Source organism: Meleagris gallopavo, chromosome 1, assembly GCF_000146605.3.
Source record: "Meleagris gallopavo isolate NT-WF06-2002-E0010 breed Aviagen turkey brand Nicholas breeding stock chromosome 1, Turkey_5.1, whole genome shotgun sequence".
Classification (NCBI taxonomy): Eukaryota; Metazoa; Chordata; class Aves; order Galliformes; family Phasianidae; genus Meleagris; species Meleagris gallopavo.
Window position 1 is genome coordinate 50,805,550 of NC_015011.2, and position 17,739 is coordinate 50,823,288.

At 42.0% G+C, this 17,739-nt stretch overlaps 2 protein-coding genes across 2 annotated transcripts; one reads left to right on the top strand and one right to left on the bottom strand.

Moving 5' to 3' along the window:
- Positions 1 to 315: 315 nt before the first annotated feature.
- On the top strand, positions 316 to 1,747 carry C1H12orf73 (chromosome 1 C12orf73 homolog). Its single transcript, XM_003202375.4, has 2 exons — positions 316 to 471; positions 849 to 1,747. The coding sequence occupies exons 1-2, from the start codon at positions 364 to 366 to the stop codon at positions 942 to 944; spliced, it is 204 nt and encodes a 67-aa protein (XP_003202423.1). The 5' UTR covers positions 316 to 363; the 3' UTR covers positions 945 to 1,747.
- A 4,055-nt stretch (positions 1,748 to 5,802) lies between these two features.
- On the bottom strand, positions 5,803 to 15,343 carry HSP90B1 (heat shock protein 90 beta family member 1). The gene is made up of 18 exons (XM_003202376.4): positions 15,181 to 15,343; positions 14,767 to 14,866; positions 13,946 to 14,087; positions 13,753 to 13,869; positions 13,145 to 13,476; positions 12,228 to 12,339; positions 11,453 to 11,572; positions 10,848 to 10,964; positions 10,235 to 10,372; positions 10,075 to 10,152; positions 9,924 to 9,989; positions 9,378 to 9,647; positions 8,915 to 9,160; positions 8,501 to 8,637; positions 8,057 to 8,135; positions 7,801 to 7,956; positions 7,172 to 7,270; positions 5,803 to 6,069 (listed from the first exon to the last, which is right to left on the bottom strand). Exons 1-18 carry the CDS (start codon positions 15,227 to 15,229, stop codon positions 6,040 to 6,042), a joined length of 2,388 nt encoding a protein of 795 aa, XP_003202424.1. The 5' UTR covers positions 15,230 to 15,343; the 3' UTR covers positions 5,803 to 6,039.
- Positions 15,344 to 17,739: the final 2,396 nt, after the last annotated feature.

Sequence of the window (17,739 nt, forward strand, 5' to 3'; positions counted from 1 at the left end):
ACAGGGCAGCCCCGCTCACGGCCCCGACCCCCAGCAGCGGGAAAAGAACGACAACGGCGCAGCCCCGCGGCGAAGCTCCAGCACGGCGCTGCCCCGCGCTACCTGCCCAGCTCCTCGGCCTCCATGGCCGAGCGCGGCGCCCCGCCGGCGGCCATCGGGCTATTGTCAGAGCTCCCCCCCACCTCCGATCCCCACCGACCTGCCGGGCAGCCGCACGGCACGTGACCAGCGCCGGCCAATGGCAGGGTGCGGTTGGGTAGTCGGGGGAGGGGTCGGCTGAGCAGCAGCCGGAAGTTGCGCGTCAGCGGCCCGGAAGAGTGACGCACTTCCGGCGCGCCACTTGATGGGAGGTGGTAGGCCGCCATGCCCGCGGGTGTGCCCTGGTCCACTTACCTGAAGACGTTGGCTGCCAGCATGCTGGCCATGTTCGCAGGAGCCGAAGTGGTGCACCGGTACTACCGGCCTGACCTCGTAAGTGCTGCTGTAAATTAAATTATTTATAAAAGGCAGTGGAACCTCTTTTTCTGTCACAAAGAAGAAAAACATGACAAAAATTTCAGCTGGTGCCTTGAAGGTGCGCTGCGCGACGTACCAAACGGCCAAGGGCAGCTTTGTGCCTTTAAACAAACCGTGCCTCTTTCTCTTCCTTTAATCCAAAGTGTGCTTTGAAATTTGAAGTCAAATTCCAAAAAGGTGGTAGGTAGATGTTGAAGATGTTTTGCTTGTAAAAATTAGTATGTTCTGGGAGATGCAATGACAGCTTGGATATAATGCTGTCTCTTGCAGTGTTTTTGTGAGGGCAGCTTTTCTTCTTCCACAGCAGTGACATCTTTCTCTGTTTTTAACAGAGCATACCTGAAATACCTCCTAAGCCTGGAGAGCTGAGAACAGAGCTGCTGGGTCTGAAAGCAAGATCAAAACAAGCTGAAACATCCCAGCATTGACTGCAGTTTGCTTTTGTGTTTTGAGAACTACGTAGTAGGTTGCTCCAAGAGTAATGCCTATTTATTTCCATGGAAACAATAACTGATACAAAAAGCACAATAAGAATATGTGAGCAAATTCCAAGCTACAAAAATGTCTCTCCACATAGTTGCCACCATTAGTCAATTTGTGTGCACGAATAGATGAAGGCACTCTTCATTCCATGGTGTAACTGTTATGTGTGGCTACTGGGAATGCAGCTTGTTCATGTCGCCGTTGCTACTGCTGAAACACAGCACCCACTGCCTCATTGTGCTGATATCCACCGGTTGGTCTCCGTAACCATTCACAAGCATTGATGAATGTCACTGGGTGCATTTTTTTTCCACCTGGAGGAATTCAGTGATGCGCCTTTGCTTCATACATACTTCCACATCAGATGCCATTGTCAGGTTGCCCCTCTGCTGTCCTCTGTTGCATGGCAACAAAATGTAACAAGAACACTGATGAGAAGGTTCAACCTCTACTGCTCTACCACCAACATCCCCCTCTGACATCATGGACCAACATAATGGCACAGGAGGCATTACTTTTGGAGCAGCTCATATAGGACACCTAGAACATTTGGTCAATTCTCTCAACTGCAGAAGTCCATACGTAAAATACTGAAGCTTCTTTCTTGAAAGCAGAATTATACACAGTATATGTTAAAAGTAAACTTATGAATACTGTTAAAAGTGTAATATGTTGCATACCAAAGTATGTATGATTTTGATTTGCAGTGTGAATATTCTTCAGAATAAAAAATGTGAACTTATGCTTGGCCAAGTCTACTGGAGTTTGAACTTTTTAAGCTGTTGTCTTGATTTCAGCTGGGATAATCTTCCTGGTAGCTGCTATGGTGCTGTGTTTTGGACTTAAGATGAGAATAATGCTGGTAATAGTTGCTGAGTAGTGCTTATTACAGCAGGTCCAGGACATTTTGGCTTTTCCTGCTGCACTGTCAGCAAGAGGCTGTGAGTGCATGAGAGGGCCTGAGAGAGGACATGGCCTGAACAGCTGCCCCGACTGGCCAAAGTGTCAGCATTCAGCTTCTCAGGAAGGTATTACACATGCTGGGTCCTGCTCTCATGGAAGTGGCTGAATAGTTCCCCGCAAATGAAGCCCTTGTTTTGCTTTCATACACTGCTTATTTTAGCTAGTAAATGCTTTTACATCAATCCATGAGTTTCCTTGCTTCTACCTTTCCGATTCCCCCTTCCCCCCTCCACTGAGGGGTTGTGAGTGAGCAGCTGCATGGTGCTGAGCTGTACCAGGGTTAAACCACAACAGCTGATTAGCAAGGAGAACAAGTTAAGCTTATGGAAAAGTCAAGTTCTATGGCCAGGCATTAAGTCCCAGTGAGCTTATATGTTCTTCTGTAGTAGAACTCCACTTAACTGTTGGCATTTCCCACCTCTGTAGACTACAACTCAGTTTTTGTTCAGTGTAATCTAGGATGTAACACAGAAAATCGTAGCGTGGACAAAATATGAGTTTCTTCACTAGAGCACACAGGCCTCCTAATACTGGTTAACTGCCACAGCAGCAGCTGTATTGGCTTTGAATTACTGGCAGGAAGCCTGTTTTGAGCTAAGAGATTGTTTCAGTTAAAACTGAGTAGACATTTACAGATTCCACCAAAATTATGTGTACGTACTCCATTACGTATTATGGCTTTTGATAGCCATGAATGTTCAGAACTCTGAAATAGCAAGTACAGGTTTACTGTTCAGTTCTCACAGTCTCTCCACAAAGTTCTTATGCCCAGAACTCAAAAAAAAAAAAGTACAAAGTGAACATGTTACAAAGAGGGTGCACCTACCCCTTTTTGAATGGCTCACAGTAGAAAGGGGAGGTTGGGGATTGCTTTCCTATGGGAAAGGTACCTAAACAAGACACAGGGTCATTCGCAGTTCTCACTGAGGTTGGACTTGGGAAAGAAAAATCACAGGCTGACTGCTGACCCATGTGGCTAGGAGGCAAAAAGCTCATTAATTGCTTTTGACACAGTACCCTAGTTCTTAATAGCACAAGGATCTACAAACACTTGTTGCAAGTGTTTTTATGTCTATTCCAGCTGTGAAGCATATAGTATTTTACATATGCTTGTGTAAGGTGGGATCTGTTTTCCTAATGAAAGGAGCTCAGTGTGTAGTTCTTCCCTGTCACACAGCTGTTTGAAGCCAATGATCCAGAAAAGCAGCTGAGGAAGGATATTTATCCTCTCTTCCCCCATGGAGTTCATGCTGCAGTCTGTGCTACGCATCACTAGAGCAGTTATATTCATTAATGAAAACAGTGTAAAGGAGATACTGATTCTATCTCACACACCGAATTCAAGTAAAATCAATCTAGAGGAAAACATTTTACTAAGCTCAGTTGCAGTGGGACTTCTGGCACTGCACCTAAACAAAGGCAAAGAGGAGATTGACGCTGCTCACCTCAGCAATTTCAAAACATAGGAACAGTTTATTGAAGAAAGATGAGGCAGTTCAACAGTATTTTGTTCCTATTCTAGCTAACAGCATTTTCAGTTATCCCTTTAAAGAGTCAGGATTTTCTAAGCCTTACCCTGAGTTACACTGTCAGACTATTACCTCCGTCGTTCTGCCACTGCCTTACAGCACAAGATGCATTCTACTTCAGATCATAGGGCTGCAGAAAATTTAATCACATCCATTCAGCTCTCTTTCTCCAAATGGCTCCTGCTGTTAGTGGAAATGGAACAGCATGGAGTACATTTTCGATCTGGGGGAAATCACTGTCTTGAGTGCCCATCTAATAGCAGCAAAGCTATCTGCACACCAGGTTTGAAAAGCAGCAGTAGCACTCCCCTGAAAAAGTACAAGTAATGCAGGTAAAGAAATAGTCTCAATATGACTGCAAAGCTTTTTCCAGCAGTGATGCCATTCTACAGAGTTGACAGAAATAACTAAAAAAAAACCCCCAAACCTTAACAACTGCATGCTTGTGCCTATTAATAGCAGACACTTGTCACTCAAGGGTAAAGAAAGCATCTGGACCACAGCCATGTTGCACATGATATCCTCAGATGAGGAAGAAGCACAAAGCATGACTATGAAGTGCTCTCTTTATTATTTCTAAAATGCAATCAGATAGGGCATTCTAGAACCAGTCAATGCAATGAGAACTTCAGCCACGGAACAGAGCAGTTTGTTTAAGGTCTACAAGGAATTAACAAATTAAAATAGCCAGACAATCCTACACTTCTAGTAACACCTGTTAGATTTCTGAGCTGCAGTAACAGACAAACAGAAGGCCTGAGCCACAGTTGCTACTCAGGCTGGTCAAACACAGAACATTTCTTACATATTAATGGATGTTCGAGTTCATTTTTCAAGTAGTAATGTTCCAGATTCACAAAGATATTTTTTAGGAAGCAGTAAATCAAAACCTCAGAAGCAACCGAGCACAAAATGATGTTGCACCTGACATACTAAGAGGACCAGTCTCTGCTGCTCAGAGGCATACTACAGTTGATACTGTTACCTGCTGGAATGGCATTGGTTAAGCCATTCAGCTTCCTGTACCAATATTTAACTATGTACTTAAGACACTGATGAGTGAGCAAGAAAAATAACAAGCAAAAACACTCCTTTCACTCAATAAATTAAGCTCCTGTACTAGCATTAAACAGCATACTTTATTAAAGTCTATGCTTCTGAATAAGCCCCAACTCAGTAACACCACACTAGTATATGGTATTTGTACTCATTACATGGAAACAGCGTGCTTGAGCAACACAGAAACCTAGTGAAAGCAAATGGAAAGATAGAAAGCAATCTCTTCAGCTTATTGTTTAGATGCCTCACCTAATTACAAATTTTACTTTGACTTCAAGACTCAAATTTTACTCTTTCACATGTCTAGTTAACAACTCTACTTGAGAATCAATTTTCCTGTAGAGCACTATTATGAAGTACTTTCACAGAGGAAGGCTAGAAATGCCAATGTAAACATTGTCCACCAACCCTGTGAAGATTTGTTTCAAAAGCAGAGGCACTAGTGAGAGAACGTAGTGCTTTATCTAACCACATAAAGCTAACACAATGTATGGAACAAGGTGGTGCCCCCAGCTCAAACTCTACGTTTCACAGTATTTCATTTGGTGTCAATAGATTTAGCTTGCATTAAATTAAGTACTTACAGTGGTTTCTCTCAATAGTAGAACAAGAATTAAACAACTAACTGCCAAGAACTTCAACATTAAAAAAAAGAGGATAAAGTAGGACTACTGTAGTTGTTAGGAAAGCTACTTGAGTTAAAGGCAGGGTAACTACAGTAGAACACAGTATAATCTCCCATACAGACAGCCACATCTAGTTGCTCTTCAGACCCTTAAACAAAATCACTTTCGCTGTTCTCAGCAGTGAAAGCTACCACTGCCTACTCTGTAAAGTGCAATCAAATCACACAATCCACTACTAACTGTATTTTATATTTGTTTCAGAAAGCCTGCCACAACCAGCTAACGAAGTTGCTTTTCCACAAAAGATAAGCTTCAGTTCCAACACTATTTTTAAACACCCCACCAGGTGACAGCAGTTATTCAACTTAAATATTTACTCTACCCAGGTTTCCATACAGCTCCCAGATACCAACCATACTTGGACGAACAGTGCAACAGGCTGATAAATGCAAACCCTGCCTTCAGCATACACTTATGGAACATACAGCAATCAAGAGTGCGGCTGTGCCAGTGTGGAAAGGCATGAGGATAGCAAACTAACAGTTGTACAAAGGACCTGAACACTCAAGACCATCCCTTTAATTCTTGTGATACTGCGGAGGATGAACTTAGGTAAAATTTAGAGGTACTGGTGTTTGGGAACATTTTATTTTGTACATGACAAGATTTTACACCAAGTCAGTTAAATAATACAAATTTACATTCGTGAGGAATGTTTTTTTTAGAAAAGTCAACTTAAAAAAAAAATCTCCTTTGCCCTTAAACCCCATACCATCCCTCAACCTTTTACAGTGGAAAACAAACCAAAATCTAATTCACATCCTCTCTTGACCTCCCAGTGCAGGACAGTAGGTGAGTGCAGTTTACAGTTCATCTTTTACATCTGTGGATTCCTGTGGAGACAAAAAGAATCAGAACCTCGCTTTTTCAAAGTGCCAATGGTTACAAGAGCTGCTTCAGATTAACTACTGTTGACACTTTTCAAAGCACTAACAAATAACACAACTTTTGAAGGTGAAAACATATTCCTGTTCAAATGATTGAACATCAAGACTTGGCTGTTCAAAGTGGAAAAAGGCTACTTTTATTCCAGTTTGTTCAGGTGTTTGCGGCAGATCTACAGTTGACTACTGTTTATCTTCACTAATTTCTTCACTACTTTTCAGGTTCAGTTAGTACTCTTAATAGCCCCATTCTGCTTGACTACAGCACTGCTTCCAGTCAGCAGTCAGAATCCTTTGTGTAACATGCAAGTAACCTCATCCAGTAAGTAGATCATAAAATCACCAAGCAATGACAGTACCTAAGGGAACAATGTAGTCCTAATCCTATATAATTCCCTTATTACTGTCATTTCATGTTATGTAACTGTGAAAACAGTTTAATAGCATCAAAAGCAATGCAACAGCTACAGTAAATACAGTTCTTCAAATGTACTCTCAGGTAATCTAACAGCTAATAGTAGCTGAACATCTCTTTACAGCTTTGTATTTGTGCTGGCAAAAGACTAAAGTTACAGCACTCTTCCAAAAGCAACTTCAGCCAGCACGAGGAGTTGGGACTTCACAGTGACTTTAAAATTCACGTCACTGAAGAACTAATACTGGAGAGCTCAGCATAACAAGATATTATTAGAACTACAGACATAACCCAAAGTCAAGGCAGCACTGCTCTAAGTCTGTAGTGCTGTTTGAAGGATTTCAAACCATGCACTGTCAGTTTATTGATGGAATCGCCTACAAGCTATGGAAAGCCGACATATCAGAAAGGGGATCTGCTTTTTCTTCAATTTGTTCAAGTATTGAATGTACCTAATAGTTTTTTTACAACAAAATTTATTAAGGAATGAGAAGTCATTTGTGCCAGAGTTTTTCACAAACAAATTGGAGAACCTAACACTAACAGCTATGGTTACAGAAGACCAAATGAAGAAATCTGTCACTGGATAGAATTGCACATGAACATTAAGAAAAAGAGTCAGACTTTAGATTTTACCTTCTGTGTTTCACTGTCTTCAGCATCAGCATCCACCTCTTCTTCATCTTGCTCTGCCTCCTCAGCTGCATCTTCAGGCTCTTCAGGTTCCTCCTCCACCTGGAGAAGTGGTCACAAACATTTTACTTGGTATTCAGAACCTTATTTGCATACAGTGTTTACTAGTTGCAGACTAGCTAAATATAGACTATGCAACTACTGCCAGTTTGTAATGCATGTCCCACACTACTTGAAGGATAAACCAGGTTCTCTTCAGCACTGATACATTATCATATTCTTCCTGGCAGGATACCCAGCATATGTGTTCCTGCACAGCATCAGAGGAAGACCTATACCAACTTACATGCACTTATTTTACTGATGGAAAAATGCATATACTTGGCCTCTAATTTACTCCCATAAAACCACCATGTAAAAACAGGGCAACACTTGAAAAGCCTAATGGAAAAGCAGAATCCGGAACAACTACAAAGAGGATACAAATGTGAAGTAGACTCATCACCTTTCCAGTCAGGAACTTAACTGTGCTCCTAAGCCCACATCAGCACAGGAAACTAGATAGGTTCTCATCTTAGAAAACAGATATTTAAGTCTATTATCATCTGCAAGTTGTAAGCAACCCAACTAACCTTTGCGTCCAGGTCAATGTTTAAACTCAAACGAAGCATCCTTTCTATTCTGTCTCCATATTCCTTTGTGTCTGGTAACATGTATCCTGATCTCAAAGTTGCAGTTTCAAACAACACCACTGCAAGATCTGAAACTGTTTTGTCATCTTCATTTTCCTAATGTGGAAACATCAAAAAGAAACCACAAGCACACAGCTGTTAATTAAGCTGTACACAACTATGCAGGCAACGCTTCACTCTCCTGTTATTTGTTTACCTTAACTCGCCTCAGCATGTCTTTGATCAATGGATGTCTGGGATTTATTTCAAATGTCTTCTTCTGGCTAGCATAGTAACTGGAAAGAACAGAAGTCGCGTCACTAGGTTTTGAAATATTAGGCCCAGCTACACCTTAAGCCCATACATGCTAACGACAACCACAGTAACAAGTTCATTCCCCCCTATTATTAGCTAAACACCGAAGACATTGGAGTTCTGAAAACTTTTTGCTCTCATCATCAAATGAGAAGCAAATACCACTGATGAGCCTTGCTTAGAAAGCAGTTCTACATACCAGGTTGTCAGATGTTGCAACCTATCTGTAAGTGACCTTAAAATCATAGAGGATCATCTGAACCAGACGGAAGCCTGGAGAGATCCCACCAAGCAAGGAAGGTCATCAACTACTTTTCACACCTGCTGCTACATAACTGAAGCTTACTTTGTAGATATGTCCTTCCCAGTTTGGTAAGCTTGAGCCTTCATGATTCTTTCCATGTTGCCAGACCATCCATACTGACTAGCCACAAGCGCACATGGAGACTGTGTTAAACGTTGAGACAGCACAGCCTTTTCAATCTGTGGAAAATACGCTTCTATTAGTTCACAGCACCACTCTTATAAAGCAAAAAAATCAAGCCGTACTCACTTCAATGCTTTCTGAAAACTCTGAAATGTCATTCTAACTTACTACCTTCCCAAAATAAGTGTTTAAGCACAATTGTTAGAGAAAACGATTAGAGAACAGGACATAGAGCTGACAGCAAGGTCTCTAAGAATTCACAAGGCATTGTACTTCACTTCTAAATTTACAAACGTGAGTTTGTCATTGCCACATGTTACATGACATTTGTACCTTGTCCTTTAGAGCTTTGTCTTTCATCCAGTTCAGGAGTGGTTCAAATTCCTTCTCCAAGGCTTCACGACTCTCCTTGGACTTTTCACTTTCCTCAAACTTAACTCCTTCCTTCGCTACATTCTGAAACCTCTTGCCATCAAACTCTGGCAGAGCCTGAATGCAATATTCATCTACAGGTTCAGTCAGATAGATTACTTCATAGCCCTTTTTCAGAAGGCGCTCAACAAACGGTGAAGATTCAGCCTAAGATGAGAACAGATTCAGATGTCAGTTTACCAGTGTTGATACCAGCAACTACTGGCAACTATACATGTATTTAATGAACATTAATACAAAGAAATCTGAACAGCAGTTATAATATAAGAATGGAATAGCCACATATACAGCAAATACAGAAAGCTCATTATATTATTCATACTTAGAAAACTAGAAGCTGTAACTTCTTTCCCTCCTCACATACCTCCTTTCTGCTGGCACCTGCCATGAAATAAATTTTGTCTTGTTTCTCTTTCATTCTTTCCACATATTGGTCAAGGCTTGTAAGGTTACTTTCGTGATGGGAAGACTGGAAGCGAAGCAGTTTAGCCAGCCGTGTACGATTGGAATGATCCTCAATAACTCCAAGCTTTACATTAGTACCAAACTCCTTCCAGAATGTATCATTGTATTTTTCTTCTGCAATTTTCTTGATCATATCAAGAGTTTTACGAACAAGCTTCTTTCTGATCACCTAGGGAAAGCAGTAATGTCAGGTTATAGCAGTAAGAACCCTCAATTTGGCCTCATCACAAAGAATGGATTCAAAACACTACTCCTGCTTTAGAAGTAAACAGAATTAGTCTGAATGAAGTTTTGGCTTCCTATATAGTCAGGAATGTGAAACTGAAGTATTGAAAACTAAATTAATCAAGCTATTTTTGCCTCTCAAATCTTACTTGTCACCTGTTTATTCATTTTAAATTGGTCCCTTATTAAAATCAAAGATATCTAAAACCATCTATCTTACCTTTAATAACTTATGCTGCTGAAGTGTTTCACGAGATACATTCAAAGGAAGATCATCAGAATCCACCTAATTGAAAGAGAAACTTTGTAAGTATAGGTAGCAGCCTTTGGATAAAAACAACACATAAATGCAAATAAGGTTTAATACTTACAACACCCTTAACAAAGTTAAGATATTTGGGCATCATGTCATGGAAGTCATCAGTGATGAACACTCTTCTAACATACAGCTGAATTAGAAAAGAAAAAAGCAATTATTGCTTTCTTCATTTTTAACAACAAATCACAGCTATAACCATTTGCTTGCCTTACCTTAATGAAATCACTTTTTTTGGATCCATACTCATCAAACAAGCCACGTGGAGCAGAATTAGGAACAAACAAGATTGATTTGAAAGTTACTTCCCCTTCAGCAGTAAAATGGATGTAAGCCATTGGATCATCATGTTCCTGTGAAGAGAATTTTTTTTAAAATCCACGTTGGCCAGGTATTGGCAAATGAATATTCTTCCATCCATAACATGATGGCACATGTTGCTGCACAGCTAACTGTACTTTGTGAAAACAGAATTCCAAATTCAACAGGGTTACTCACATACAAGTGAGATCTACCCCACTTCTGCCAACCAAAGCCAACCAAAAAGATAACAATAGCCAGTAATCAATAGCTCACAACATAGTTAACATCACACTGTATCAACAAGTGAAGACAACGTGCCTTTCTCTCTTTTACTACATACAACACGAACATCACTACTCCCTCAAATGAGATGGAAAATTAATTTGTCAGCACTTAAATACAACAGTAAGCTCCACAAAGGTTGGATTACCACCATCTACCCCTCAGACCTAGGTCAGCATTATCGTTCCACCCTCACCAGCAGTAAACCACTCCTTCAGAATTATCTCAAGGCTTTAAGCTCACCTTGGAAAATGTTTTGTAAAAAGCTTTATATTCATCCTCTTCAACTTCTTTAGATGGTCTCTGCCAGATTGGTTTTATGTCATTCATGAGCTCCCAATCCCAGACAGTCTTCTCAACCTAAGTAAAACCAGAGTAAATACTCATTCTCAGTTCAGCTTTTTAGTCAAATAGACTTCACTAAAGCTGAAATCGTAACAGCATTGTTTATTAGTGTATAGTTCATTAACTAGACAACGGACTGGGTATTCCCATTCAAATGTATTCATTAGTTTGAGTGCAAAGGAACAGAAATTAAACCCATACTTCAGTGTACCGTATGCACATTTTGCACTCTATCATTGCAATTTCTGTTCTACTGCCATCCAGTAGAATATATTCAAGCTAGTCAGTTCACTCAAGTCCACCTCTCATTTCTAGCAGTTCACTGCATGAACTCCCAAAGATTTAGAGTTAATTCCAGGACTACTGCCTCACAAGCCTATTGCCACTCACTTGTCTTATTTTCACACAAGTTTGATTTACCATCATCCTCCCCACAATGTCAACTTCATGAAAACTCCCCAAATGTGTGTTCGTTACAAAGTTCCTCATCTCAGAAAGCTTACCTTCTTAGTTTTTGGTTTCTTCTCTTCCTCCTCTTCTTCAACTGCAGCTTCATCATCATCTGTTTCTTCTTTTTCCTCCTTTGCTTCCTCCTCTTCAATGGGTTCTTCAACAGTCTCTGTCTAAAGAGACAGTTGGAAGTGAGGAATGTTTAGTTTCCTACCAGGTATCTTCTAGTATTCTCTCAGATAGCTTAATCTCTCAGCACTAGTTTAACTTGTATTATCTGCCCTCTCACAAACATTTGTCAGTAGACAGCTACCTCTTTTCAGCTGCATTTTTTGTGAATGCATGCTATCCTGCAGTACACTGGGAGATCACTGTTCTCAACTTTCAAGACCTTCAGCATGATTTCAGGTTTTCTATACCAAGAAAACATCCTAAGAATAAGCCTAAAAATTGAGAGGCTGCCATATGTACAGAAGAACACCTAAAAATGGCCCTGCTTAAAAGCTTAACAAGCTTCCAGCTACTAAACAAAGCCAGTGGAAGAAACATCTTTTGTGCAATCTTGCTTCTTTTGTAGCACTGAGGCACAGCAAATCAAAGTTCCTCTGAAGTCTGCAATTCAGTAATGCATTAACTTTTAGACAGCGTACAGCTACTAAAACACTAGTCAGTTCTTTCTTCCCACTGATTTTAAAACACTCGAAGAAAGAAGAGTCAGGAAATAGACCAGTAAAGATTCTATAACATGCTTTCACTCTTGAAAGATCAGGCCCTTGAAGGCTGAGATACACAGCTCTCAGCATACAACACTTTGTTAAATACACTTACCTTGCTGCTCCACACATATATGGGGAAGTTTATGAACTGCGAATATTTCTTGACTAGATTTTTAACAGTGTCCAACTCAAGATAATCGGATGCTTCTTCCTTCAAGACAAGGCTGAAGAAAAATAGAAGTTAAAAGTCTGAGCAAGTATTTTCAATTAGTTTTAGAGGAGGAGATGCATCTTCCCACTGTTGCAGCTATGCTGATTTAAATTTATGCAACTGCACTACTCAATGCAACGCTCAGCTCTCTCTTAAAAATACAGTCTGTATTTTTACTACTGCAACCAAAAAAGAAATATTCTGATGCTCATATGGATCTTGAGGTATTCTTACTGACTTCATCTGGAACCAGAGCACCATGAACTTCTTCCTGCCAACAAATGGCACTGTCACACTGATCTACCTATCACTGGTAAAAAGTCCTGAAAATGATTTCAGCTTGGAGTCCTAGAAGGCCCTGATCAAACTGATTTTCATGCTCACAAAAACACAGGAAAATACAGGACTTCCAAACTACACCTAATCTGCAACTTGCTTTAGATCAGTCTGATTACTATATATACACCACAATCACTTTCCACGAGGAAATTCTACAGCCAATGTTGAGATTTTGTTGTATCAGAACTTCACAACTGCACTGAGAAACTAAATCTGCAGGCAACTGCAACTATTTGGAACCGCTTGCCAACAACTTTCAAGGTGTTCATTGTTTTCTTCATTCTATTAGATGGAACGAAGAACTGTATTAGTGTGTTAACACTCCACCTTCTGCATGCAGCTACTGGTTTGGATGTTTCTATTCAACTGGAAAAAGCTACAATCCAAGAACTGAACGGTACACATACTCACAATGCTAAAGTCACCCATGTATTCCAGTTAAAAATAATTCTTGAAATCCAAGGAAATGCAATACTTACGTTATGGTTGTGCCACGTCCCAGAGTATTTCCTCTTGGATCATCAATCACAGAGAACTCATTTGAATCTGACTCCCAAATATGCTGGGTATCATTGTTGTGCTTAGATGTGACAATAACTCTGTCTGCTACCAAGAAAGCAGAGTAAAAGCCAACGCCAAACTGGCCAATTAACTCAGATGTCGACTGGCTATCATCCTGCATTTCAGTCATCTTGTTTAAGAATTCACTTGTACCAGACTTCGCAATGGTACCAAGGTTTTTAATCAACTCCTCTTTTGTCATGCCAATACCCGTATCTGTAACGTGAAGCATGTTCTTCTCTTTATCGCACTGAAAACAATAAGAAGAGGTAGTGTGACTTCATTTTAAATCTTAAGACAGTGCACTAACTGAGAAAAGGGTGAAGAGTGCTAACTATTCAAATATGTCTGCCAGCAAAAGCTACTATTAGATGAAAGCAAGAGTGGAGTTTGATAAAACTTATCACTAATATAACACTGTTAAGCATTAAACTGAATAAAGTAACCATGCACCAACTTCTTAGATCCCTGTCACTGCTCTTTGGTAAGAATACCAAAAAGGAATTACATAACTAACATTTCATACCTTGATTTTAACAGTGAGTTCCTCATTACCAGCAAGAGCATTTTCATCAGTCAAGGATATTAAGCGTATCTTATCCAAAGCATCTGAAGCATTTGAAATAAGTTCTCTCAGGAAAATCTGAAATAGAAACAAGTTATCAGGAACTCAAGAACACAAACTGTTCTAACAGTTCTAACTTGATAAAGATACTAACCTCCTTGTTTTTATATAGAGAGTTAATAATAAGCTTCATCATTCTGTTAACTTCTGCTTGAAAGGCAAACTTCTCAGATTTTTCTCTGATTTCTTTGATCTGGGATGCATTTAGGCCATCTAGCTGGATAGCTTCTTCCTCTCTGTAAGAATAATGAAAATCTGTCAAACAGCCTTGCCTCTGCACAGTTATCATTAATTTTATGACCTGGCAACAGCAATAATAGTGTACCTAAGGCAACAACAAGATCCTTAGCCCCTGACAGTGTAAACATGGTAAAATTATACCGGATTTGCAATACTAGCTATCTTCACTTGCATATCCACCATCTAAAACTTGAGCAAAAACCCACGTATGTGGCTAAGATTATTTTACTTAGAAGAAATTCAGGTAGAAACACAGGTATGTTACAAGGACTGCAATCCTCAACACATGGTATGCTACACAGGAGCCGAAGTCATTTATAGGTACAGAATTTTTCAATCAACATGCACATAGTTGACACCACCTATATTCTTATATATAAGAATAGCCTTCTGTCTGTTTATGCAACTTTCAAGCAGCTACTGCAATTAGACAAAAATCAAGCAGAATATTTCTGAATCCAAGCTCTCAAGCTTGCCTCTATATAGAAGAAGCAACAGCTCCTTCCCTGAATACTGTATTTCTCAGAACTGACTAAACTTAGTTTTGGAAAGGCATTACACCCCCTCCACTCCAATCTTTGAGTGTTTAAGCATTGCTGATGCTGGAACTGATCCTCTGAAAGCAGGAGAAAGCCTTATTGCCACAAGTAGCTTAGCAGCACCCCTGCTACTCACCTCTGAACAACTTCATCATCAGTTCGGGATCCTTCTCTGCTTTTACCCAGATCTTCTTCCACGGTCGCATCCGCATCCACCTCCTCAGCGGTCACCGAAGCTGGATAAAACAAGCAATAACGAGTCCGGTCCCAGCTCTGCCAAACCCGCACCCCGTCCCCGACGTGCCCGCAGCCTCGCCCCCCAGTCGCGGCGCATGAGCCGTGAGCGGCACTCCCCTCCCCCGCTCCTCCGAGGCGCCTACAGCGCCGGGATGGAGGCAACGCCGGCTCTCCCGGGCCCCAGCAGCCCAACCTCTCTTCCCGCGGCCTCCATCCCCTCAGCGAGCGGTGGGCTGAGTGCCGCCCAAGAGAACCCCCTGCGGACTCCCTTCCCCCCAACCGACGCTTCCAGAAGGACGACTACAGCACCTACCGGCCAGGAGAAGCGCACACGCCAGAGCCAGCGCCCACGCTGACTTCATGATGCCGCGGCCTGCAGTCGTCGAGAGGAGAACGGCCCGACGCGCCCTGCCCTGAGCCGCACAACCCCACCGTGACGCCTCCCGAACCGCCGCCGAGCCCGCTAGAGCGGCGCCGGCCCTCCCCCTCCGCCTTATCAACGCGCCCCGACGGAGAGCGGGGGGGGCTCTCCGCGCGTGGCCAATGGGAGCGCACCACGCCAAACACGCAGCCAATAGAGAACGCGTGAGGGTGGGGCTTGAAGTCTTCACCGCCAATCGTGGCTTTCCATGTGCGGTTTCCTGCGGACGGAGCGTGGCCGGTGTCGATTGGCCGGGAGGAGCCACGCTCGGCCAATCGTATCCGCGGGGGGGTTTAACCGGTACTGCCGGACGTTGTTTTTTCCAGCGGCCGACTGGTCAGCGTCCGACACTGGGACCGGTAGTCGCAACTACTGTGGCCGCAGTCAGCAGCATTGAGGACAAAATCCACATGTGCACGCCAGGCTCGACCGCTTCCGGGAGCACTCGGGATATTAACCGGGCACCCCGTTGCCATGGCAACAGGTGTTTCCGGTCTCGTCGTGCCTCAGTGACAGACGGGGCTGCCATGAAGTATGGCGGCTAAGCTAGAGCCGCAGGTAGCGCGCTTGTGTGTGGTGCCGCGGTGCGTGCCGGGAGTTGTAGTCCTCACTTGGGCTCGCGGCGCGCTCGCGGCGGGGGCTGTACACAAAATGGACGCCATTAGAGGGCCCGCCTTAGGTGGGCTGCGCGCCATGTCCTGGCCTCGGCTCGTGCTGTCCTCTGGTCCTTCACGCGGGCTAGTGTGGTGACCATCACTGTCCGTGAGGTATCACACAATTGTTGGGGGTTGGAAAAGACCTTCGAGATTGCCAAGTCCAATCACCCATATAATGCTGCCACGTCCTGAAGTGCCACATCCATCTCCTAAATACACCCAGGGATGATGACACCACCGCTCTCCTGGGCACATGTTCCCATACCTAACCCCCTTTTCCATGAAGAAATATTTTAGATCAAACTTGGTGGACTCCAAATCTTCTGGGTTACCTTACCTTTATGACCACACAATATGTAACGTTGGTTTTAAAGGAGACATGGAACTGTCAAATCTCTGCTCAGTGCTCTGAATTTAGAGGTCAGGCTGGCACTGTTTGCTTTACGCAGATTACACAGTTTGCTTTCTTCAAAGCTAGGTTGTATTACCCAGGACACAGGTGATACATAGGACTGAGGACTGCGGGCTTAATGCTCTCACAAGGAGATTTCCTTGTCTTTGCAGAGAGGTTGGCATTTGAAAATGACCAATTCTACTGAACACTAAACTTATAAAATTGTTTAACTATTTTAAAGCTATGAACATGCTGTCCAGTACTGCTATCTATATTTTATTCAGAGTCAGAGAACCATTAAGGTTGGAAAAGACCACTGAGATCATTGAGTCCAACCGTAATCATCTAGTCCAGTGCTTGAAGCAAATCTCAGTAGAATTTTCACTTAAAATATATTTAATTTCTGCATAATTTTTGCTTTAAAAAAAACCTCAAGAAGCATTTAAAAATCTCGGTTGCACTGCCATTTAAAGGAAATCTGAATACCACTGTTCAGGGTTTAATACTGTCACAAAGCTGTAATTTCTAAGAGCTAATAGTACTTCAGCTTGAGAATTAGCTGCACTAAAGCAATGAACAGCAATTATATATGCTCTTGAAGATTGTATAATGATTGAAAGAGTATATTTAAGTGCTCTATTTGCTCTTTTAACTAGAAAAGCAAGAGCGTGTGGTGATAAGAGAGAGTACAGGTAATGTGTTTTTCTGTGCAAGCAGTAGAGCAAACCTGTCCAGTGCTCTGAGTACAACTTTATCAGTTCACCCATCTGCCCTAGGGGAAGCCTGCTTATTGAAACATGCTACATGATTGTGGCTAAAAGTTGGAACTAGCAAGAAGTATTGTTGCTAGAAATGGCGACAGAGAAAAACTGAGTGTTGTTCAGATGACCTGACTGGGTATTTGTTTTAACTAGCTAAATTAGCCAGCTAATCTTCCTAGACTCCATCTGTAACAGAGGGATAGTTCTTTCACTGTGCTAGCTGTGGCATATGTCACTCACTTCTGATCTGATTAAACTCAAGCCCAGCAAAATACTCTGTGCTTAAATCAGCTTATATCATGTCTAGCATGCACCAGACTGGAGCATGGTAAAGAGCAGGAGTTTATGGCTAGGAGAAGGTGATACCCTTCTGCATAACCTTTCTAGGGAACTTGCTTTAGCAGGAGGTTGGACTAGATGATCTCCAGAGTCCCTTCCAAACTATACAATTCTCTCATTCTATGATTTTTTTGATGATGATGGGCTGAGAAGCCTGGGATATATCTTACATAGGACTTCCAGCCCTGCTCTAGTTTTAGGAGTGGAAAATCCTAACTAAAAGGGTCCTTCCTGTACTGTGAAAGGCTACTCAAATATTCTACATTTTAATGTACAAACATATTTAGACCTTTTTTTTTTT

Coding starts and splice junctions, on each gene's coding strand:
- C1H12orf73 (XM_003202375.4), top strand. CDS start 364: ATGCCCGCGGGTGTGCCCTGGTCCACTTACCTGAAGACGTTGGCTGCC. Junction 472..848: donor GGTACTACCGGCCTGACCTC/GTAAGTGCTGCT, acceptor TGTTTTTAACAG/AGCATACCTGAAATACCTCC.
- HSP90B1 (XM_003202376.4), bottom strand. CDS start 15,229: ATGAAGTCAGCGTGGGCGCTGGCTCTGGCGTGTGCGCTTCTCCTGGCC. Junction 14,867..15,180: donor GTGTGCGCTTCTCCTGGCCG/GTAGGTGCTGTA, acceptor TGTTTTATCCAG/CTTCGGTGACCGCTGAGGAG. Junction 9,648..9,923: donor AGCAGCATAAGTTATTAAAG/GTAAGATAGATG, acceptor TGCTTTCCCTAG/GTGATCAGAAAGAAGCTTGT.